The following is a 25,442-nucleotide window of genomic DNA, read 5'->3' on the forward strand; positions in this document are numbered from 1 at the left end:
CCATTCCTGTCATTTGTTGTGTTCTTTTGTTCTTTTAGGAAATTTGTCAAAGAACAAAAACAAGTCCAAGAAGAAATTAGTCGAATGTCTTCCAAAGCGATGCTTAAAGTCCAGGAAGACATCAAGGCTCTGAAGCAGCTTCTGTCGCTGGCTGCCAGTGGGCTGCAGAGGAATACCCTCAATATTGACAAACTGAAGTTGGAAACAGCTCAGGTATGCCAGTCATCAGCCATATTACTGTGTACATTTGGTTTGATTTTTTTTCACCCCGAAATAAGCTGAAAACTCTTTCTAAAGAAGACAAATTAAACTTGCAATAAATTTTATTGAAATTCTTTTTGAAGAACTGTGCATAAAATTCTGCAAACTGATAAAAATATTTTCAGCAATATGTATAGCAGCTTGTTCTATTCCGTTTTTAAAGCATGTCTATCCAATTGTTTGACATCGCAGTCCAGAAATGGTTTGTATGCTAGCCTAACTCTTACCTATGCTTTTTTGTTTGTTTCCTATATGTGTTTAAAAAAAATCTCTGCTGTATTAGGAGTTAAAGAATGCTGAGATAGCTTTAAGAACCCAGAAAACACCTCCTGGACTTCAACATGAAAATACAGCTCCTGCTGAGTAAGTTATTGGGTCTTTTTTTTTTTTAATGAAAGTTTTTCATTTAAGCAGAGCATTAATCACATACAGATTTTTTTTGAGAAGGCTTAACTTGAATCTTTATTTTGATTTCTCCTAATTATCCTAAGAGGCTAGTTTATTTCTGGCTCACTGCAAAGAAAGGCTAAGTAAGATCTGAATTTCCAGCCGTCTTTGCTAAGATAGCAGCATGAAATAGTCCACATGCTCACCTTGGTCCTGAGCTACCCCATCTTTCAGTCTGTGACTTCTAGTCTTCATGACCTTGGAGTTCACAGAAGCTGGTCAGAGTGTGTGTGTGTGTGTGTGTGTGTGTGTGTGTGTGTGTGTGTGTGTGTGTGTGCCTGTGTGCGTGCGCATGTGATTCTTGCCCCTGTACTTTCCCACTTTTTACTTTTCCTTCAGAAAGTTATTTTAGAATTGCAGAAAATTTCAACAACAGAAATTTCCTATGTACCTTATCCAAATTCCCTACTTCCTAAATTTATCTTGTGTATTTTGTTTTTATATTCTGTATGTTTACATCCCTGCCCCAACACCTTGCATTATTTGCAAACATAATAGTTTAACTGTGAATTTCTAAAAAATAAGGATAATTGCTTACATTATGCTATAGTTACTCAAGTTGAGGCAATAACTGTGATACTGATCTTACTCAGATTAACATGACATGCATCCATAATGATTTCATCTTGCCTTTTTCATACCAACAACAGAGTTCATGTTGCCAAAAGCTTTCATTCTTTCCTCCTGTCCCCCTTTCCTCTTTTTCCCTCTCCCCTCCGCTCTGTCCCATTTTCCTCCTCTTTCCTGGCAAGTAAGTGCTTCATCACTAAACTGCCCTTCTATCTGTTACCCATTTCTTACCAAAAAAAAAAAAAACAAAAAACAAAAAACAAATTTCCTTTATTATTCTAAAAGCTGTTAAGTACTTTATTGTAAAATTTAGTGATAGCCACACTTTAATTTTAAACTTTACACTTTCAGAGAATTTATAAAAATAGTAGTACAAAGAATTTGCATAAATTCCTTATTTCGTTGTCACCAATATTAACATATTATAGAACTATAAAACTAACATTGATAAAATGATTTTTTTTGTTTGATTTTGGTTTTTGTGTTTTCCGAGATAGGGTTTCTGGCTGTCCTGGAACTCTCTCTGTAGACCAGGCTGGCCTAAATTTAGAGATCCACCTGCCTTTGCCTCCCAAGTGCTAGGATTAAAGGTGTGCACCACCACTACCCAGCTATAAAACGTTTGTAACTAAAACAACTTATTAGAATTTTACTGATTCCCCTCCTCCCCACCTAAGCTTCTGTTGTGGGGTTATATTGCATTTATTTGTAGTTTCCTTAATCTCTACCTGTCTGTAATAGTTAAGTTCTAGCTTGTGTTGGATGACCTTGCTGTTTCTAAAGACTGAAGTCACTTTGTGTAATTTGTCCTCCATGATTGGAATAGTGATACATCAATAATGTTTAGTGCTTGGGAGTTGCTTCAGTGCTATCTGTGAATTGTATCTTCATCCTAAACTGAAAGCCCCACTTAAAAGAGGACAATTACTACTTATTTTTTTTTTTTTTTGCTTTTTCGAGACAGGGTTTCTCTGTGGTTTTGGAGCCTTTCCTGGAACTAGCTCTTGTAGACCAGGCTGGTCTCGAACTCACAGAGAACTACCTGCCTCTGCCTCCCAAGTGCTGGGATTAAAGGCGTGCGCCACCACTGCCTGGCCTACTTACTTTTTTTTTTTTTTAAGTATAAAGGAAATAATGTTTTAAATATTTGATTTAACTTTTTATAGCTACTTCAGAGTCTTGGTTCAGCAGTTTGAAGTACAGCTTCAGCAGTACAGGCAGCAGATTGAAGAACTAGAAAATCACCTTGCCACTCAAGCAAACAATTCGCATATAACCCCTCAAGGTAATATCCCTACCATGGCAGATTTTGAGGGCACCATTATGTTTATTGGTGGGTGGTTAAACTTGGATAGTAGACAGGCATACAACTCCTAGTGCTTGTCCTAAGCTGCTTTAAGAAAATTTCCTAGAAAGTTTTTGGTAAGTCTTGGTTCCCTGGAAATTTACAACAGTCATTGCTGTGGTAACGGGGGTGGGTGGTAGGGGGCTTGGGGTGGGGAGCCTTTCCAGGTCACTGATGGAAACGGCCTTCTCTCAGGCTTAGTCTACTGTCTTCTGTAGTTGTAGAGGAACATTGATAGAGTCTTTTCTAAAACTAGGACTGAGTAGTAGAAAAACAAAATAAAAATTATTACATATTTGTTTCATAATTTTCTGTTACAGATTTATCAATGGCTATGCAGAAAATTTATCAAACATTTGTAGCTTTAGCTGCACAACTCCAGTCTATTCATGAAAATGTCAAGGTAAGTGTTCATTGTCAGTTCACCATCTGCGTATGTAGATGCCAATATTTACCTGGTAACGTTGCCGTGCTTTTTCAGGAACAGCTCAAATGATGTGTAAGTAAGAAGGCCAGTACTACTCTAACTCATGATCATACCCAAACACATTCATTAATAAAAACTAAAAAGAAAGAAAAAAGCTTTAAATTAGTACCTTGGGAATAATTTCGATATCAATGCCCATTTTCCCTCATTACTGTTTTTGATAATTTACAGTGATTGTGTGTTCGTGTGATGCCTGTGTAACCAACATTCAGGTTTCCATCTCTTTCCCAGTATAAATAGCACTATAGAAAACAAATATCCATAGTGGCAAATTCTTTTTTATGCTGACCTAGTCTAATTGTGTTTTATTAATATTTATTTATCATAAAGTTAAAGAAATTTTGCTTAAAATTCCTTCTAAGTAGAGGAAATCTTCTTACCAAATAATATATTTGTTTAAGTAACGTATATTGAATAATGTAAATGAAGTAATTTTTCACTGAGTATTTTGATCTTTATGTAATAATGCTAATTTTAAATTTTATTTATGTACAGACCAGATAGATGGCCCTCTTTTAAGTGAAATGTAAAATAAAGTACACTTTTCTTATTTGCAGCTAATTAAACAAATATAAGTTTTTAGTTACCTATACTACAGAAAAACCTTGAAAATTCAAAGAAACTAAACCTGAATCTAAGTAAATTATATGAACATTTCATTGAGTATGATCATATCTGCTTGCTTTGTGATAATGGAGTTTTTTTTTTAGTTAACTTTTAAAATGGGTCATTTTTAAGCTTTTAGCACTTGTGAACAGATTGGAAACAAAAGCATTTTTAATTTCAGTTTAATTTCTGAATGAAGGTTATATGATTCTTTAAAATCTCATCACTATAACAAATGTTGCTTTAAGATTTTAAACTGATAAAAATGATTTTGTGTTGAGGTATGTGATGATATTAAAATTAGTTTATCGTGAATGTTTCTAAAACAAACAAAATAGTAGAACACTGTACAATGGGTGCCTAGGTTCCTCTGTTTCCCCTCAGCCATCACCAGAACCTGATTGTTTGATGATTATGCCAGTCTCAGAGCTTTTGCTTCTTTGATTATTTTAATTTTTTTTTGTTTTGTTTTTTCGAGACAGGGTTTCTCTGTGGTTTTGGAGCCTGTCCTGGAACTAGCTCTTGTAGACCTTTTTTTAGAAGTTATTTTTATGTGTATGAGTGTTGGCGTGCATATGTGTGCACCATGTCTGTGCCTTGTGCCTATGGAGACTGGAAGAGGGCATTACCTCCCCCTCCCCCGGAACTGGAGTTATAAATGGTTGTGAGCTAATAAGTTGCACAAGTCAGCCTTGAGCTCCCTCTACATCCCAGGCAAGCCTTTAGTTAGTTATATCCTGCTTATCCTTTAGAGTATCTGGGATTATAGACCTTTGACACCAGGCCTCATCACAAAGTTGTCTAAAATGGACTTCTTCCCCTCTGGTTTGAAAAATAACCTTTTTAGTAATGAGACCAGAAAATGGCTGATATTGCCATAAATAGATATTTGAATAGCCTGTTGTCTTTAATCTGCTTTCTGTTTGAGTCAGTGTCTTGTATATCGCTAAATAGGCCTGGAGCTCCTGTTGCAGCTCCCCTAGTTGTTTCCAAGAACTAAAGATTTTACTCTGATCAGATTCATTATGTGTCTTAGTTAGGGTTTCTTTGGGGTGAAAAACACCATGACCAAAAGCAACTTGGGGAGGAAAGGATTGATTTCCTCTTATAAATCTCTGGTCACACTCATTACTTAGGAAAGTCGGGATAAGAACTGAAGCAGAAGCCATGCAGGAGTCTTGCTTACCAGCTTGCTTCTTATTGCTCGCTCATACAACTCGGGATCACCTGGCCCGGGTTAGCCTAGGTCCTCTCACATCAATAACTAATTAAGAAAATACTTGATAGACTTGGCAATAAGTCAGTTTTATGAAGGCATGCTCTCATTTGAGAGTCCGTCTTTCCAAGTGAGTCTAGCTTGTGTCTTGATAGTTAACAACTATCTAGGAAAGTATTTTACCATTTATCTTCAGCTGAAGTAGTAAGTGAGCTAAACATAGAAGCTCTACATTTGTTCATCTTTGCAAATCTCACAAGAAATTGTCCAGCACACCCCAGTGACATTAACAAAGTGGGAAGTTTGAGAATTCATCATATAAACCGAGACTGGTGTTAGGTATGTGGTTGGTCCCTTCCCCCCCCATGTTTTTGTAGTCTTAGGTCATTATTTCTCATTGGAAGTTGTACTATATGTGGGAATGTATATGAAATGCAGGGAAAGTAAGAATGGATTTGAAGACAGTAATGAGATTGTTTCCTTCACCTGCTGCTAATGCCACATTTGTTAATATTCAGTTCTTAGCAGGTCCACTTTGGTCCTTTATAACAGTAGTGAAGCTTGGAACTGGAATATTAAAAATGGACAGCCACACAAAGGGATGATAATTACTTTAAGTTCTATAAGTAATAGTAAAATTTTAAGTGTGTTTCTGGTAGTGGTAAAGAGCTTAATGTTTAAGAAAGGTAAGAAATATGAAAACTCTACCTCTCTTTAGAACTATATAATTAAGTTACATCTGTAATAAAAATGTTTAATAATTAGTGTGAAATAGGGTTAATGGCTTTAATGGGGCTTTATATTGCATTAGGTAACTTGGTAATTTTTTTTACCCTGGAGTTGTAAAACTCCAATCTTAGGGGTGAGAAGGAAGACTTAGGCATACAGGCTCACATCTCCATTGTGTAATCATCGATTAGAGTTAACAAAGTTGAAGCTCTGCTTAGACCCTCAGCCTTTCTGTGCTAAAGGTGTAAAATGTGGTTCCCACTCATTTAAAAATGTTTACTTAACTGGTATATATTTAGTACTTCCATCTAAAAGTTATAAAAAAAAAACTGGTTGCTTAAGGGGAAAGTTAGGTGATAAACTATAGTATCTGTTTAACTATTCTGCTTGCCTATAATGTTAGCCTAGGTGGAATATTGTAAAGATTCGTGACGGCAGTGACAAGCATTGTTTAAGGTGGTGCTAGCGCTCTCAAGCCCCGCTCTTGTCTTGTCAGGGTCAGTGGGTCAGTTAGTAGTTTTATTTGTAGCTCACCTGGAGCTGGAATGTCTAATATGGCCACTGCCTTGGACTTTTGACAGCTTATTTCATATGAATACATATTCTCAACCTAGAACCTAATTTCTTTTTCCCTCCCTCCACTCCTTTTTTTTTTTTTTTTAGGTGCTTAAAGAACAGTACCTTAGCTACAGAAAAATGTTTTTGGGTGATGCAGTAGATGTGTTTGAAGCCAGGAGAACTGAAGCCAAGAAGTGGCAGAATGCACCCAGAGTTACTACTGGACCTACTCCTTTCAGCACCATGCCAAATGCAGCAGCCGTTGCCATGGCTGCAACACTTACACAGCAGCAACAGCCTGCTACAGGTCTGAACGCATTCAAGTTATAGCTTCTTACTGTTCAAATGCAGAGAACATTATGTGCATTTTTATAAGTCTTCCTTTTGTGTGAGCACTGACAAAATTTCTATCAATAGTTGTTCTAATACAAATCTAAAAATTGTGGTAGACACAATTATAAACACACCTGAAACAAAAGGCAGGGTAGTCTAGCAATAATTATACATCAGATGTTGAATATTGTGAATTTAAGTTACTGTTACTTGCTGTATTGCTATAGATGCCCTTTAGAACATAGTGTTTCACTGCTGAATTACATTTAAGAAAAACATTAGATTCTCAAGTTGTGATTGTATCCTTTATTGGTTTAAACTCAGAGGTAATCCCACCCATACGTTGTGTTTTTTAATGATAATAATAGATGGTGCATTCTTACTCTCATACATATTGATTGCAGAGTACTTGTATTCTGGATGCAGTATCTTTCTGTTGACTGTTGGTGTATTGAAGGTCAGTAGGTTCATTTGGTTGTTATTTGACTGGAAACAAAATAACAGGTTCTCTATAAGAGTCCAAACCAGAGTTGAAGAAGATGCATGCTAGGGTTTTTATAACTCCAGCATGGACTGAACAGTAGCAAGATTAGGAAGAAGGTTTGAGATGGATTGTACATTATGTAGACCTTAGTGGTTGAACACCATTTGTAGTGTTTATGAGATGTGATTCCTTGGTGATTCATTTGGAATTTTGGAAGTTGCTTAGTTGCCTTATTCTTGGTAGTTTTTTTTTTTTTTTTTAAATTAGGTTTCATGTTTGACGTAGAAAGTGCAGTCTTAATAGTTTAGCTTTTTTCCCTGGTCATTTACAGATTTTTGAGTGAGGCTTACTTATTCTGTATAATATATGTCTTTCTGACAAATTCTGTATAATCCAGTAAATTGCAATATTAAAAAGTGAAAACCAAACAAAACCCATGTTTGGATTACATTCAGGCCACCTATACTAAAGAAGCATGCTCTAGTTACTGTCTTCATATTTGAATGTCAGCATTGACCCTCCATCAGTAAAGAGCTGTTGATGGACTTAGGCCAAACCCTCCACATTCCATCCCTGCATCTGTGTAAATGGTGGTTCCATGAGCACTATCTAGTAGCTCTCTAGCTAGCTGGAGTATAGACTTCTGTGGACAGATTGTGGGGAGTCTTTGCTCTATAGTAGGATTTTTCATTTTCACTGTTTTAACAGCTAATAAGTCACAATTAGTCCTAAGATAGGTCAGAGAAATGTGATTTGGATAAGTGTTAATAAATTATAGTTTATTTTCAAGAGAATAAACAAAGCTTGAGAAAAGTGAACTGTCCAAACTCTTGTGCTTTAAGTTAATCTCTTCTATGGTAAAGAGCTAAATATGAAGCAAAATCATTTGTCACAGTGCTTTGTTTTTTTTTTTTTTTAATAGACTAGAGTTTCTCTGTGAATCCCTGGCTATCCTAAAACCAGAGATTTGTCTGCCTCTTTCTCCAGAGTGCAGAGATTAAAGTCATGTGCCACCATGCCTGGATTTTTTTTTTTTTAATCGTGTAGACTATAATCTCGATGTTTGTAGGGCGCAGGCATGAAGACAAATGCTTATTCTATAAATGAATGTCTCCTATGAGGTAGGTTTGTGGAATGCAAAGGTAGTCAGTGCAAGAAAGGCCTTGGCTTTGTGTCATTTAAAGAATATTTGTTTAACCTTGCAGGAATTATTGGGAGCTTTGCTCATGCGCTTTAATTTTGCCTGTACTTTTACCAGGCTTTGCCCTCCCCACACCCCACATCCTCCCACCAGGGGCAATAACTGCTTTTAGTGTATCCTTGTAGTTTTTAGGGTGTATATAAGACTTTCTAATTAGGTAGCAGGAATTGGAATTTATCAACCTCAGAAATATTATGGTATGTACTTTGGAGTTGTATCAAGTTGTTGAACTATTGATAAACAACAGTGCTTACAATGATACCTTCTGTTTCTTTCCCTTTTTTATTTTTTCCCTAAAAGCTTCTCCCAGGTTCTGTAGTCACTCTATAACCCTCCCATTACAAATGCTTGTTTAGTTCTCTTAGGACGCTGGATTGTGGTGGTTAGGAGTTTTGTTAGGTCCATGGGTAATGGTGTTATCAACTGCATCCCATTTAGTAAAGCCCTGTTGTTTTGTTTTGTATCAAGGGAGGCACTCCTGTGCAGTACTTTTCATGAAATCCTTCTAAGTCCCAATTTAAAACAACTTGCATAATGTTTTTATACACAATCATTACTGTATAGATGTATTAAAGTATTTGCTTCATTTACATATGGATTCTTGATTTAATTGATGTGAACAGGGACACAAGGATGATAGCTTTTCTTAGATTGTTGCCTCTTTTTGAAGGTAGCTTTTTTTCCCTCTTTCTAGAAGGTGGAAAGGTGGACTTAATTTTAAATGACTTGTTGGGTTTTGTTTTGTGCTTTTTTTTTTGTTTGTTTGTTTGGTGGTGGTTCTGGGATTGAACCCAGGACCTTATATATGCTAATAAACACATACTCTACTACTGAACTCCTCCCCAACCCTTCATTCTTTTTTAATGAAAACAAATATACATTTGGGCTTAGGCATGTTCAATTTGTGGCTGTTTGCTATGAAGGCTGAGTTCATAAAAACCCAATCAGCTATTCATGCATAAGATAAGCATCGATGCATGAACAAGTTCATGTACACTCACCCACAAATGTTCCTCAAACCTCCCAAAAAACTTAGTAGATTTTATATTGGGATTTTCAATATGAACTTGATTTAGAATAGATTTTTTCAGTGTATTGAGGTTGAATTTTGTTGTGTTTTCACACTTAAATGTTGTTGATGTTTACATAAGACTTTTCTCGTGTGACTTAGCTGCTGCTTTTACGGAGAGCTGAGGTGTTTGTGAGGAATTCCTGCTTTCTGACTCTAGGTGAAGGTTTGGACATTTAAGGTGTAGAGTTAAATCAGAAATGTTAAGTATTTCATCTTAGTTTCTTATGGATTTGTGATTTTGTTGTTTTAATAACCAAAGGAACATTCCCCATTAGAAGTAACAAGAATAAATTTTTCTTACCAGGGGAAGACATTTTTTGTTATTAAAAGGTAACTTATGAGCAATGTTGGTAGTTACACTAGACATTTTTTGTGACTATGGAAAATTATAAGAAATTCTAGCACTTTAGCTATAAATGGAAGTTTTACATTAAATAAGGTAATATTTATTCTAGAAAATACGGATTACAGTGCAAACCTGATTTTGTTGTGTGAATTTATCATGGAAACTTTTGTAAAATGTTTCTTTACATGGAAATTTCACTCTAGGCAATCATTGGTTTATATTTATTGATTTGATTTCACTTGTGGAACTAAGAGCCTCTCATTGAATGACTATTCAGATTTCAAAGTGACTTGAATTGTTTACATAGCTTCTACCTGAAGGATTTAGAATCTGTTTTCTGATAGTGAAACTAATATATATATATATATATTATGGCCAGAGTATCATATGTTAACACTTTGGCGTGGGAGATAAGTCATCATAAGCTTTTACTACTTAAAATGTTATACATTTGCCTACTAGTTTTATAAATGATGTTGCCTTCAGAATTTGTGTGAAGGTAGAAACTCAAACTATCTCGCATCTATTGTGCAATGGGAGTCTGTCACTGTTAGATGCGTTCTGTGTCCTTATATGATGATTGCAGAAACTGTTTTGTTGCTCTTAAAAATGGACCCACACATAACAAAACCATGGATTTGGGTGACTCCCCATTTGTAAGGCTGAGGACTGTGGTGGGCATTGGTCTTTAGCGTCTTCACCAGCAGTGCCTCCTGCTAAAATGTGACAGTCTCCTAATGTTAAAGAAACTGGACATGTGCTCTCTCTGTTATTTTTGTTAGATGTAGAAAGTAATAAGCAAATTTCTTTTCCCTGTTGTAACATTTTACAAAAGAGCTGCTAGTCAGGTCTTTATTCTTAAATTAATCTCAAACTGGATGTAAAAACTTAAAAATATTTTTTAATTTATTTTTTTAATAGTAGTGTAAGAACTCTGGCTGCTATTTAGTTATTCTGTTTTCTGGATAGAAGCTATTTGAAAAGTCCAGTTTCTGTCCCAGGGTAGCAAAATGTACTTCCTCATTTTGTTGTTTTGTGCTTTATAACTTTACACTACCTTTTGAATATACAAACCTCATTCTTCATTGAACAGCGTGAAGACTTTGATTTTTTTTTTGAAGTTAAATTTGAAGATGCATATGTCTTTGGCATTCCCTTGCCTCTGAGATGTACTAACAAATGAGTGCAGAGGCCAGAGCTAAGACTGTACTGTGAGATTTACTGAGGAGTTTCCATAAATCAGTATCAAATAACAGTCCTTAAATTTTTGTATTCTGCTTAGTTGACAAAAAAAAAAAAAAGAAAGAAAGAAAGAAAGTGTAGTTACTGTGAGGGGCCTAGTAATGCTGTTCTTGCCAAACAAACTCAGCCAAAACCCCGAAAGTGGCAGTGTGGAGAGGATGACACACGGCTCTGAGTGCATTTTCACGAGTGTTGGAGCTTCTGAAGTCTTGAATGTATCGGGTCTGTCAAGGTACACACGTGCCTTTGTGAATATTCATTCTGGATCTCACGAATCAGGCGATGAGTGGTGGAATGTAGTAGCAGAGCTGGAGGATAGAACTCATAACCTTGTGAACAAGTTGGAATTGTCATGTTACTGTGTAATTGGTTTGCTTTTAAAATGAACAATAAATTAAATAAAATAAAACATTGTCTTGTTTTTTATCTATTATATATACCATTTCTATACTATAAGAAGTCATGCCTAATTTTTTGGGTACTTTATGAAGTAACATGATAGTTTTGCTATGTTAGTGTCAGTCTCTTGATTATTGGGACTTGACTCTAATACTGGGAGCTTGTTTTTTTAAAAAGGGAAGTGAAATCTTCCTTATTACACCAAATAGTTGTATCAGAAAACAAATAGAACTAAAACAGTTCTAGAAACAATAAACCTATAATTTGTGATGCATTAAGTATTTCAGACTATTAGTACATTAAACATTTGAACATTTTTCATTGTGGTAAGCCTCTTAACTGTAGCTATACGCAGATTAATTAAAAATTCTTTTTCAGATAAAACATTTGGGATAGATAAGCTAGGTCAGAAAGGAATCTTGAGATCAAAGTTTTAACATGGAATTTGTTTAAAAAGTAATCAATGTTCAGTTTTAAAATAATCTCATATAGGAACTTTAATCTTGAAAGAGTAAGGCAAATTTGTTTTCCCCCCGTTTTTTTTTCACACCAGGGCCACAGCCATCTCTGGGAGTTAGTTTTGGAACGCCATTCGGCTCAGGTATTGGCACTGGCTTGCAATCAAGTGGCTTAGGTTCTTCAAACCTTGGAGGTACACTTTCCCTTTTCTCCTATTTCATTGAGCAATGACATTTGAACTGCTGGTAGCTATAGCACGTTTCTGAGAGGATCTGCTGCTGCTTGGGAAGTTAAGGCTCCTTCCACCTGGCAAAAAGGATTCTCCAAACATAATCACTGCTTTCTAGCATTAGCTTCAGAGCTTAAAAAATTCTGTCCTCTATGGAAAGTAGATTTAAAAAACAAAACAAAAAACCTAAGTGGCAGGGAGGGTGTTTTTCAATCAGAATGCTGAAATGTGAACTTGAGAATTAGTTTAAATCAAATTAGTTTTAATTGGAGTTTTAAATATTAGTTCTAAGTAACTTTGAGATCCAATCTACACCTAGATTATATACATACTCCTGATCATTATATTTTTACCTGATAGTGACCTCTTAAAATGTAATTAATTGTATTGTAAATTAAATAGCTCAGCTTTTGTCATTTCTATGTATGCTAGGCATATTTGACTGTATGCATACATAAGCAATTCAGATTATTCTAATTGTTTCATAAATTAGTAAGGTAAGTCTATAAAACATGTTAATTATAAGTGCACTCACAATTCTTTGTGCATAATTGGGAATTTATTATATTTTGACAGAAGTATGATATTGTAAAGAAGGTTCCTGTATGAAGGTTTCACTAAAATACAAAGAAAGGCTACATGCTATCACAGTTATTTCATACTATCTGTTCTAATTGAGAATTTTAGAACCACAGCAGGTAGCATAATCTCTCGACTACCATCCACTTTCCATAGTGTTTTTATAGCAGTGATAGTTCACTTTTAACTATTTCAGTAAAGCCATTGCAGAATAGCAAGAGGAATTTGGCTTTGCTGGAGGTTCATCTTAGCTGTACAATGCTTATCCAGCACACATGAAGGCCTGGTTCCACCCCCAACTGCAGATAGAGAGAGAGTGGTGGTGCATCCCTGGAATCCTAGCACTCAGGAGGCAGAGGCAGGAGATCAGAAGGTCATCTGCAGCTACATGGGAAATAACATAAGACTGTAATAAAAATAATTGGAGTTTGTATAGAGAATTTCTGGTGAACTATCTTTGAGTACTTAGAATTTCTTCATGGGCTTTGTATGATAAAAATGTTTTAAGAGGGAAGACAGTTTTTTTAGTGTTAATATGGAGAGTAACATGGCAAAATTGACTGTAACACATAGAATGAGGTAGCTAACTGTCCTGTACTTAGTAATGAGCGGAGAGCACATACCTTGGAATATTGTAATATTTACACTGTTGTGCAAGTTACGCTTGCTTATGAATTTAGTCAGCCTTTTTATTTTTCCAAAATGAAGTAATGTTTTAGCTAGGTATATATTTAACAGTCTAGTCATTTCAGTGGTCAGAATACCAATATGATCTTGACTTTAGTAGCCTCATTTTTAAAAATTGCTGCTAGGTCCTGAACTAGTCTGGATAAAGTAGTGTTTTATTCAGAATTAATCTGCTCAAGAAGTCTTAGGTAAGGGAGTAGGTCGCAGACTTGCTGAGTCGTGTGTAAACACCGTTGACTTGACCTGTGGTGGTGGTTGGTTTTCTTGAGTGCCCTGTGAACTGTGTTTTATGCGCACTGTGTATCTCTCTGTTACCTTCCACTAGGGTTTGGAGCTAGCTCTGGTTTCGGATGCGGCACCACAGGGGCCTCCACATTTGGATTTGGAACAACAGATAAACCCTCAGGAAGTCTTAGTGCAGGTTTGTGTGCTTCTGCCTGAATTCCAGGCAGGCTAAAAAGTACAAATCATTTTACTAAAGATTACACACGTTCTTATTCCCAGTAACCCCTGGAGATCCCCAATTTACTTTCTACTCTGGGGAAGCATGTTCGACTGACAACTGACTAAATTGTGTAGCCTTACTTTTTTGTTGTATGTAACAAGACCTGTAAACAGTTAACTAGAGAGTCATTTGAATCCTAGTGAGTGACTTTATGGTTAAGGCTTCTTTCCTCCCTAGTAACCCAGTAGTTATAGTTGGTGCTTTGTTTTTTCATGCTGGAGAACTTTTTTTTTTTTTTTTGTACTGGGGGTGGACATTATGGTTTTACCCATGATAAGCAAGGAGTATACCACTGAGCTATTTCTCCAGCCTAGTTTTACCTTTCACCTTGAACCACAGTCTCACTGAGTTGTGCAGGCTGCTCCTGCCTCAGCCTCTTGAGTAGCTGATACAGTAGACCTGTACACCAGGCAGCCCAACTAGGAGATGCATCTTAGTCCAAGCAGGTCATCTTTGGTTGTTAGTACCTCTGATTTTAAGGTATAGTGTAGTTTATGAATAATGGCTGACTTGGTTCTTTGTTCATTTTAAATAGGTTTAATCTACTCCTAGTAGAAAACTCAAAATTATGTTTGCCTTTCTATTCACTTTATATTTGTAAATATTATTTGGTTTGATATGTAATGTGTAGGGATAAGTAGCATGTCTAAAATAATGATGTAACTGTTAAAAATGTGCTCAAATTTAGGAAATTCCACTTATTATAAGAAGTGTTTAAAATCAGCACTGCCAATGGAGTAAGATCTGTAATCATTGGTATCAGGACTAGAATCTAAATACTACATCGGACAACCAGGCAGTCAAAACACTTGCTCTTCATTGTAAAGGCTCTTATAATACACACTATTGCCTTCTCTTGAACATTGAGGTGGGTTGAGGCTTTGCTGAAAGGGCTTGGAATCTGAGGGCAGGTCCAGATGCCGTGAAGGCCTTTTCTAAAATGTTTTTGGTGAGCTTGAGTAGGAAGGTACTAACAATGTGTATATAATGATGTAAGGTAATTTTATACACACAGCACATAAAATGTTAGCATACAGACAAGGAAGTTTCTGGCAGCTTTAATTTCCTTGCAGATTTCAGTTATCTGTGCTAGCTTGCTTTCTTGGCCTGTATCACTGGACTTCTATCTCAAGATGCTCTTTAGCTGTTATCTAAATTACTTTTCTGTGAAGTTCCATGTTAGAAATTCAAGGGCTGTAGACATTTTCTACTCTTAAAAATTGTATATTCTCAGGTAGAAATTTCCACTCATCCTTGTTTTTTATACTTGTTTTTGTGATTTAACTTCTCATTTGAATATTTTCTTCCTTGAACATAAGGCTTTGGCAGCTCAAGTACGTCTGGGTTTAACTTCAGCAATCCTGGCATCACGGCATCAGCTGGTTTGACATTTGGGGTGTCCAATCCTGCCTCTGCGGGGTTTGGAACAGGAGGACAACTCCTTCAGTTGAAGAGACCTCCAGCTGGAAACAAAAGAGGAAAGAGATAAACATACGGGTCGATGTGTTGGGAATGCTTAGCAGGCGCCGCTCATTCTATGATTCTATTTTTCTAATGATGTAGTAATTGAACTGCATCTCGGGAGATTTATAAAGTTTTGATATTCTTACTCTGGAAATTGAACTTTGTTTACCTTACCAACATCTTTCTTGTGAATTCAAAATCCAGTTGCAGTTTTGTTGCTATTATTTTTGACTCTTCCATGTAAGAAATATCGTGAAATTACTGATTGATAGCAGTTAAAAAAAACCATCAACCTATGATTTATTCTAGTGTTAATAGCAATGCTTTTGTGGCTAAGGTTTATGCTGTGAATACATGCACATTGATTTCTTACACAGATTGTATGAACTCCAGGGCTTTTGTTAGAAGTAGTTTGTTCCTTGACAAGGCCTTTAGAACTGTGCTGCAGGGCATTTTGTGGATATGTATGTAATTATATATAGCGTAATGCACACAACGTGTGTGCACATGAAATATATATTTACACACCTATAACTCTTGCCTCAGACTGTTCTCCTTTTCTAGTGTACTCAGTTACTCATTTTATGCTTTAGATCCTCAGTGCTTATCGGAGGAGCTCGGGGTACCTTGTCATTTCATTTGTTTACTAGAAGTGATTATTGGCATAAATATTTAATCCATTCAACTTTATTTATATTTTGACCCTTAGTAGTTACTCCAACTGAGGAATGCTCTAAGGTTCATCAAACAGATTTTAGAAACCTTTATTATCCTATATATTCTCATGGTACTACTATGGAATCTTTTGTCATAAATGAATGGACTTTAAGGAGTGTATGTGAACTCCAGACTCATGCTCTGGGGCAAAGAGCTATTAAGCCAAATTGAATCTATGCAGGTAAAGGATGCAATGTTAACTGAGTGAGAACTTGTTTAGCTGTTCCAATACAGAATTCCTTTTTATAGGTCTATTGAGAAACCAAATGAGGTGGCTTCTCAGCCTCTTAATATTTTAAGTGCTTAATTTGGACTAGAGAAACTGCATTTTAGGATAAGTCATTGTAGCAACTGTAAACTTCCTGGTTTCAAGAGTGGGTAGAGTTCCAGGAGTGCCACAGAAGTATGTTAGATTGTGTCTGTGTGACCTCTGTCTGTGCCACCATCTGGTGTTGAGTGAGTGGAGAACATTGTAGAGGGAATTGCTATAGGACCATGTCAGCATGAAATGTCGCTCGATAGTTTCCAGGTGTAAGGAAAACATGGAATTGCACAAAAATAGGCTAATTTTTATGTAGAACGTTTCATACATAATGTTCATCAGTGAATATTTTCAGAATCATTTTTCACCGAGGCACCTTTTTTCTAAAATAGGTGTGGTGTATATAGATGCATATATACACATATATTTTTAGTATAATGTTAGTTGGGTTTGAAGTATTGTTGGTCTGTTTTATTTATCTGCATATAACTGATTGGCATTCCTGAATTCAATATTTGCATCTTGATGTATTAACATAAGGAGAGCTATCTGTCTCTGAGTACTAAACTTGTTTTTATTTGTATATTTTTGTAATTCTGCAATCCTCAGTCTAGATTACAGGGGAGGATAGGAGAAAGGTGTACTTTGACATTTTAAATTACTGTCAGTTACATATACCATTACAAAAATAATACTGCTTTGTTGTTTTTTAAGACATTGTAATGTGCTGCAAATACCTGAATATTTATATTTCTCTTTTTTTTCTTTATATACATTTTCATATGTTGAACCACTGGAGACTTGTAATGTTCATTTGTGGTAGGAGTCAGTGTTGTCCTTGTCTCCTTTGTCTTCACCTTGTCCAGAGCCTGTTATGGAAACAATAAAATGTGTTAGTTGCTTTCAATCCTTGTAGGTCTCAGCAGTTGTACATATGTAATTTTGTTATTGCTTCTTTATTCTCTCTCTCTCTCTGTCGTTTCTTGAGACAGAGTTTCTCTGTGTAACCGCTGTGGCTGTGCTGGAACTTGCTCACGTAGACCAAGCTGGCCTCACTTCCTTATTCTCTTTGGTGGACTTTTAGTGTTTCCTACACTAGTAAGTTATAGTCTTGCTTTCTTCTTTTGTTTGTAACAATCTAAAGAAAATAGAGTGCATTCTGTCTGGGCAGATGGCCCAGTTGTTAATGTGCTTGGCAAGTGAGCGCTGTGTGTGTGCGTGTATGTGTGTGTGTGTGATGGCCCACCTGATTTCAGCCACGTGAGCTGGTTAGGGAGACTAGTCACACCAGCAAGCTCTGGGTTTGACCAAGAGACTCTGCCTCAATGAATAAGGTAGAAAAGCATTCAAGAATGAGTTCTAGCTTCAACCTCAGTGTACCCCTCCCCCCATACATATAAATGGGAAGAGGGAAAAGGAGGATAGTAGGTTCTTTGTCATTTGGTGTTGTCTTCTAAAACATATCATTACACATCATAATTAGGCAGGTGGACATGGGAGTAAAAAGCTAAGGCTCCTTCAGTCAGCCTCAGTCTTACTTGACCAAGTGTGCTCTTTAATTGCTTGGGTCTGGCTTGCCACCCTGTTCTACAAATATCCTTTCAGTATGTATGAGTGATCATTCTGCTTTTTTTTTTTTCCTGTGCTATTCTCATTTTATTTTCTCTTAGCTTCTTTTCAACAAGCAGGTTGCTAACAACAGAAATACCCTCTAGCTTTGATTTCTTCCCCTTTGTGGTATATTAACCCCTCTTCCCATGTCAGTTCACGGAGATTGCCATTTGTACACTTTCCCTCTCCTCCCTACCCCAATGGCCTGTTCTCTGTTGTTGGGTTCAGTTCTGTAGTTGTGGTGAGTATCCTTGCACATGGCATGGTAGGAGGCCCCGAGAAGTTAACAGGAAATGCCTGCAGCTGGTCAGCGCTTTGCGGTATCTCACTATCCTCTGTCGCCAGATTCCTTGCCCCTGTACTACAAATGGCTTGTGGTTAATTCGCTGCTTGCTTAATGGGGCAGTTGAGCAGTCTCTATTAAACAAGCACAGTGTAACCAATCAAAATACCTATCCCTCTGGGCTGCTCTGGCTGTGGATAAGGGATCAGAGCAGGTTAAAGGCTCTCTGTTCAGCTGGATGGCCTTCAGCCTGTAGGCTGTTGTATGCATACAAGTAAAACTGCTTCTGGCTCTCAGCTTGGGGTTTCATCCCTTGGTTTCCTGTGGCATTTCTGATGAATTGACCAGGAAGTGGTTTCACTTCTTTTTTCCTCCTCCTCCCCCTCTTCCCCGGTGTGTGTGGGGCTGTGTTTTCAGGGCTACGGGAGTGGCTACTTGCCTGGCACCAATGGGCCATTTAATCTTTAAGATCTTGATTGGCTTTTCTTATTGACTTTTCTGGGGAACTGGGACAAAGCTGAATGTGCAGCTGAATCCAGACCCATGAGCCAGGTCAGATCTCATCAGATTGGTAAGAACTCAGTTCGTATGGTTTTGGTTCTAGTTAGCTCACTCCATTGAGTGGGAGAGAACAGTTGTCTAAGAGTCCTAGAGCTGTCTGTGTAACTTGGTTACAAACAACAGGACAGCAGCTCTGCAGTGACTTCTGAGCATCGGGCAAGGGGTGGGAGTGGAGCGAGTGTATTCTAACTGTGGACAAAGGGTGGAGAATCCTGTGTATTTGAAGAACTGAGAAAGAGCTGAGTGTCGTCTACTGGGTGGCCAACAGTAAGCCTACACCTGTAGGTTGTATTACAAACAATTTCCAAAAGGGGTATTCAGGGTTTGCAGTGAATGCGAAACTCCCAAAAACTTGGGCTTTTTGTAAAACATACTGGCTGAATTTGAAGGAGGTGGGACAGCCCCATGATAAAGAGATAGTAAGGTGTTTAAGACAGGAGACTGAGAGCACCCCGGCGACAGGACTCTGCCCTCTCAGTATGTGCTGCCTAAAAGCCTGCTTGGAAAAGAACTGTAAAACCATGGTGGTAGGATAATAGTCTTCTTAATATAGATGAGAGCATAAGCCTGCCATGAAACCTGTTTGAGCTGAGGAGCCAGGAGAAGTCCCTCCATCATATATACAGTTGTACCCTCTCACTGCCATCACCGATGCCATCAGCGCCTGTGGGAATGGAGCCCTGATACTCCAGCCCTGCCAGTGCCAGCATCATCACGAGCACTCTTCAGCAGAACCATCACTTCTAACTCCCCTCCGCGGGAACAACCATTCCTTCCGAGACCCCTGGAACCACTGGATATAACTTCCTACACGCCAGTGGGAAAGAGTAGAGAAAGCCAAATCCCAGCCCATTGGACATGATAGATACCCTGGATGCTCTGCAGGTACCATTCTGAGAGATTTGAACAAATAAGAACAGGTCCTAGGAGACAGCGTACCAACCTTTCTGCCACTGACTTCTTAAACTGGAAAAATCACACCCCTCACAAAAAAGGCCCAGCCTTGACTCAGTGCATCTCTTATCCAAACCCAAGTTGGTAACACATGGATAGATTGTTTACTACTACTCCTAAGCATGCTTAGCCCCAAATGATGACATCCAAGGCCTGCTTCCTCAGGAGGTCCCAATGGGACCCCATTGATGGGGGTGGGGTGGGATTGGAGAGGTTCAGGTGATACACTGGAGATGCTTTTAATCTGAAACAAAGAGGTAGAAAGGCAATAAACATGGCGGCGGGGGGGGGGGGGGGGGAATCTGAGAAGTGCTTTGGGGACCTGTGGAGAGCTTGAATATTCTGTGATAGGCTCTGAAGCACCCCACACTCCATTTGACTTAATAGCAGCTAAGAAAGTTGCTTTCTTGGAAGGATAACAAAGTCAATGCAACCTGGGTTGTCAAGGCTTAGAGACATCAGATGCAAGTTGCAGAAATTTGGGGAGGTTTTGAATGGGTGCCTTAGAAAGTTTCTGAGACTAGGAAGCCAAATGTGAGGCCAATCAAAGGTTCAAAAAAAAAAGTAAATGTGCTGTTGTTCGGGGCACGCATGGGGCAGTGTTCACCAAACTGTAACTGAGGCCAGTAGGGAGGATGGCAGCACCACCTTGATCAGAGGTGGAATCGGTTCAGCCAGTGCATATTGCCATAGAAAAACTATTGGAAAAATGAATACCCATGCAAAGCACAGAATGCCTGCTCAGGTCCCAGGCAAGGAGAGCCTGGATGGTAGCAGCCTAGACTCTGAAAGTCAGAGGACCCAGGAAAATGAGATTATAGGCTTAGCTGATAGAGAAAACTGAGGAAGTGTAGACTAGGTCTGTTGCATTGGGCCTGAAAGAACATACAGTCAACTTCTGGAGCTGGCCTGTTGACCTTATATGGATGCTGGGACCACCTATTTGTTAGTGACCATGGCCCCATGACTGGCTGTTGGGCGTCTAGGAAACCATGAAGTTATCTGTTACTTTCTGTATCATCCTGATTGTACAGTGCCCCTGCTGGGTCTACCTGGGAAAGCTGCAAGCTCAAATAACCTTTATTTAATTCCCCAGGACCAGGAAACTTAAACTCCGGAAGTGTTGACTCCTACTGTCCACTGAGGGAAGGAACGATGACTCTTTGGCCTGGCTGAGAAACCACAACAGGCACCTGAGCTCCCTTTCACATTTCTTGGGTTATGGACTGGGGTCAGCTCACTAGGGCTCTCCTGAAATATTCCTCCAGTTAAGACCAGGAATAGCCCTCTCGTCAGAGGCAATATTCCTCTCAAAGAAGCATAAGTTGGACTTTAAAATGTCTAGAAAATCTCCTAAAATACAGAATCCTCTAGTCCTGTCAAAGAGGTTGGGGGCACCTCTCCTGCCAGGCCAGAAACACAGGCCTGATGATCACAGGACTTAGGGGCAGTAAATCACAGTAACGCTTCATCCAACTGTCCCCAGCCCTTACATCGTCCTTGAGTGTCTGATCCTGCTGAGGCTGTTCACTTTAGATGGAAAGAATCAGCTTCTGGATTCACACTCCCCATCCCAACAGCCTATTTTTGCCTTTCAATGGGCAATTCCTGAAAACAGTGACAAAAGTCAATTGACTTGGACCAGCTTGCCCCAGATTTTAAAATTCCCTTACCATTTTTGGCACTGTGCTCATTGACCAGTGTAACTGTAGGCTGCTCCAATATGTAGATGATTTACTGCTGGCCGGAGCCACCAAAGGCTGGAGAGACACAGCATGCTTTATCCTGCTATGGAAAACTGAGTATAAGCGCAAATAAGAAGCCCCTATCTCGCCAGGTTTTCTGACCTTCAATCCCAGGACTTGAGAGGCAGAGGTAGGCAAACCAAATTGAGTCTGAGGATTGTCTGGTTTACATAGCAAGTCCCAGGCCAGCCAGAGCTATATAGAGAGACTGTCTCAAAACAACCCCCATGCCATACACACAAACACAAATCTGACAAGAAAAGGTTAAATATCTCAGGTTCTAGTCACAAGGGCAACTCCAGCTTAGTCCTCAGAGAAAGCAGGTCATTCGCTCTGTTCAGTTCTGCAGACCCCCGTGTCAGAGGTCTCAGATTTGTCAGGGTTACCAAATTTCTCTGTTCTGGCAGGGGGGTGGGGGACACGTCAACAGCTTTATAAAGGGGCAGAGCAGGGAGCAAGCCTTGCTGAGGAGAAAAAGGCCAATAAAAAGCTTTAGAAGAACTCAGGCTTCTGGTTTCTTGTGTGTAAACATGCTGTCAGATGTGGGGTCTCTGCCTTCTCCCATAGCTTATCTTCATAGACTGCTGGGGCTGTGACTTTGTGCCGGCCGCCCCGCCTATGTGCATCAATGCCACAACACTCTTGGTAAGACCTACAAATTGTGAGGATTTAACTCTTGGCTCCATTTCTTTTCCATATTGGGTTTCATGGTCTAAGTTGATGAGGACAACTGACCGGGTTTCTTCCTCAAGAGGGCAGCAGATCTCATTGCAGATGGTTGCTGGGAATTGAACTCAGGACCGTTGGAAGAACAGGCAATGCTCTTATACTGACTCACAAATGCTAGGATGGCCAGATAGCAGGGAATGCTGTGTGAAGCCCATGCATTTGCCTACAAGTGGTTCAAAATCTAAACCCTGTAGCATTGCCTGTTGGGCCAGGTTAGCCAAGTCATGACCCCGTTGATGCCGTGATGAGGTATTTTCTGGCAGGCCAGATCTAACAGACATACCTAAAGATCCTGATGTAGCCTGTCTTATTGATGGCAATAATTTTATAGAAGGAGAAGGGTACTCTGATGACCCTCAATTCTTCCACGGAGGCAAAGAGTCTGCCCAAGGGGACCAACACAAAAGGTAGACCTCAGCTTCCATAAGAGTGCCGCAGGTGGCGGTAGGATGAACGGGAGCAGATGTACAGGTTCGTGGGCTGCACCTCGTTGCTTGTGCTCAGGGCTGTATATAAAGAAAGGGGTTGATCAACTCAGGAAGGAAAGGTCTAAAACACAGCAAAGAAATCAGAACTCTTAGAGGATGTGTAGCCCCTAAGCAGATGGCTGCTGTGCAGCGCTGAGGACATCAGAAGGGAAGTGCTATCACTTCCGGGGGAACTGCAGAGAGGATCAAGAGGTGAAACTACCAGAAGGGCAGGGCTGGCAGGTGCTACAGTCCCATTATTTCCCAGCCAGCCAGGGAAATGGCTTGGCTTAAGACTGAAAATGGGAACTCCCGTGGGGTGGTGGAAATTTCAAAGATGAGGATCACTGTTGCTGAAGCCATTGCCTCTGTATGGGACCTCATGTCAGCTGGACATCTCTGGAAAGTATGTTAGGTTGATACTTGTATTCCTGCTTCCCCATGTGGCTTGACGAACTTGTGAACACCCGTGCCTGGAATAACCTGTTGGAGGAACCCTGTTTGAGACTGTGGTTGTTGACTTTACAGAGCTCCCCCGAGCTAGGGGCGGCAAATGCTTGTTTGTCTGCATATGGGCATCGTCAGGTTGATTAGAAAGAAGTCTTTTTTATGCTTATGGGAAGGGCATCTGAAGTATTATGGCTTCTAAGAGAAGTAATTTCTGGGTATGGGATTCCTATTGCTGTAGGGTCAGACATTGGACCAGCATTTGCAGCAGAGGAAGTACAATTGGTAGCTAGGGGGTTAAAAATCACCAGGAAGCTACACAAATCCTACCATCCATAGAGCTCTTGAAAGATGCGGTATGTGAACAGTAAAATTACAAATAAGCAAACTGGCAAAAGGCTCACAAAATATTGGGACTAGTTGTTGACAGTTGCTTTGTTAAGAATCAGATCCACTACCAAACAGACAGGGTTTTCTGTTTATGAAATCCTTTGTGGGCATCTTCTTGTCAGAGGAATACAGGGGAATTTAAAAGGATCGGGTAATATCCCTTTAAGACAGTAGATGCAGGGGCTACGCTCAGCCCTGCTCCCATTCCTCACAAAGCCAGGAAGCCTAACTCCAAACACACACTCCTTTAAGCCAGGAGATACAGTCTGCATAGAAGAATGGAATGCCCAGCCCCTGGAGCCTTTGTGGAAAAGTCAACTCACTGTTACTTTATCCACTCCCACTGCAGTAAAGGCGGCCAGCGAGACTCCCGGGATTCATCACAGCCAAGAGAATCCAGCCTCCCATAGCTGGGAATGTGCTCTTGATCCAGCGACGCCGTGCAAGCTGACCATCCGAAGGAATCTAGCTGCACCACGAAAGGACATGAAGAGATCAAGATACACAACTAGACCAGAGAACAGCAGCAGCCCAACTCCAGCAAGCTGACTGACCCACTCATGCTGGAACCTTGGGGAATCAGCCATCGGTGGGACAAAAGCTGCTGCTCTTCCTACTGGCTCGTGAATGCATTACCAGTACCTCGCTCTTAGCTCTTGTAATCCTTCTGCTTTGGGCCCTAGCTACAGGTGGCTGCCCCAGCGGACTGGTGGCCAGAGGCTCCTGTTAGCCATCTCTTACCTCTTGCACAAGATGCATGGCTGTCAATCTGTTTCTGGTAACTTGGCTCTCTGTCACGGTCTCTGAACCATTCTGTGATTCTTGCATGGGGTTACCTGGACCCTGTTCTGTCATACTTGTTTTTGTTGTTGTTGTTGTTGTTGTTTTTGTTTTTGTTTTGTTTTGTTTTGATTTTCAAGACAGGGTTTCTCCGTAGCTTTTGGTTCCTGTCCTGGAACTAGCTCTTGTAGACCAGGCTGGCCTCGAACTCACAGAAGTCCGCCTGCCTCTGCCTCCTGAGTGCTGGGATTAAAGGTGTGCGCCACCACCACCCAGCTTGTCACACTCATTTTGAATATCAGGAAAATACCTCAAGAACTTGACTCTGAAGACCAGTGTACCTGTTTTAACCCCCAGTACCTGCCCCCTTTTGTGAGTGGCTAGAAATTCAAAGATGGGACAGAACCCTTTTACAAAAACACAGCCTCTGGTCCCTCTGCATCAAAGACAATCTCTTTTGATGTATATGGAATCGTAAGACAAGCTCAGTCCATTACAGCAGCTTATGCGGCAGCCTCCAACAAGGACAGTCATACAGTCAATAAAATAATTCTCATATAAACAACCCTAATTTGTGCTGGGTCTAGAACAAACTAGCTATAGAATTCTCGGGGGCGGCCGGTTCCCCAAAGAAACTGAGGACAACAGAGTAATGACATATCATCAGTTGAGTAGTTGGGGTGCCTCCAGGTGGATGTAGCCACACCTTGCTGTGAGTCGGCCTGAATAGCATTTTGACTTTATTGTCTTTGAACCAGGAAGCCCAGAATCGAGAAAGGTCCTCTGTTTGAAATATGCATAGTCAGTTTGAACTCAAGGACTTTCCTGTAGGTTGAAGGGTTAATGTCTTGTACTGAGCCTCCGCCCATGCAGCCTTCTTTCTACCGTGAGGGTGTACTATAATGAGATCAGATACCCCACCTAACTACAGGGGTCTGGCTCCTCAAAACTTAAATCACTGGGGAAACTATCACTTCACCTGTGGAAATCTTGGCATGTTTGGGCCAGAGGCTTTAGGATGCTACCATCCAAAGAACTCTGGTGAGTATCTCCTCACTGCTATGAACCCAACTCCCATCCACTGTCACACTGTTCTCGCCTCTGACAGGGACGGGATGCTGTGGAGCCCCATGTGGAGTGTGTTGGCTCTTTGGGAGAATAGCATGAACTCCACCAAATTAGCCAGACCTCTGCATAACGATGGTGCCACATAGCCTTTCTCCTTCCTACTCCCTCTGGAACAGGGAACAGACAGAGGATGCATGTGCAAGGGCTGG

General features: G+C 39.6%; 1 protein-coding gene across 5 annotated transcripts in view; it reads left to right on the forward strand.

Annotated features, from left to right (window-relative positions):
* The window catches only part of Nup58 (nucleoporin 58), a 38,685-nt gene extending 14,446 nt beyond the window's left edge, over positions 1-24,239 (forward strand). Inside the window, exons 8-15 of one of the 5 annotated variants that reach the window (XM_050152185.1) lie at positions 39-213; positions 545-624; positions 2,445-2,563; positions 2,944-3,026; positions 6,325-6,526; positions 11,850-11,897; positions 13,576-13,671; positions 23,735-24,239. In XM_050152185.1, the coding sequence (XP_050008142.1) occupies positions 39-213; positions 545-624; positions 2,445-2,563; positions 2,944-3,026; positions 6,325-6,526; positions 11,850-11,897; positions 13,576-13,671; positions 23,735-23,934 (1,003 nt within the window). In that variant the 3' untranslated portion in view covers positions 23,935-24,239. Of the gene's footprint in view, positions 1-38; positions 214-544; positions 625-2,444; positions 2,564-2,943; positions 3,027-6,324; positions 6,527-11,849; positions 11,949-13,575; positions 13,672-15,074; positions 17,106-23,734 lie in introns of those variants that run through there. The other 4 variants (XM_050152183.1, XM_050152184.1, XM_050152187.1 and 1 more) reach the window with 4 other exon arrangements.
* Positions 24,240-25,442: the final 1,203 nt, after the last annotated feature.

Source organism: Alexandromys fortis, unplaced genomic scaffold (assembly GCF_014885135.2).
Source record: "Alexandromys fortis isolate MF-2015 unplaced genomic scaffold, M_Fortis_MF-2015_v1.1 scaffold_75, whole genome shotgun sequence".
Taxonomy (NCBI): Eukaryota; Metazoa; Chordata; class Mammalia; order Rodentia; family Cricetidae; genus Alexandromys; species Alexandromys fortis.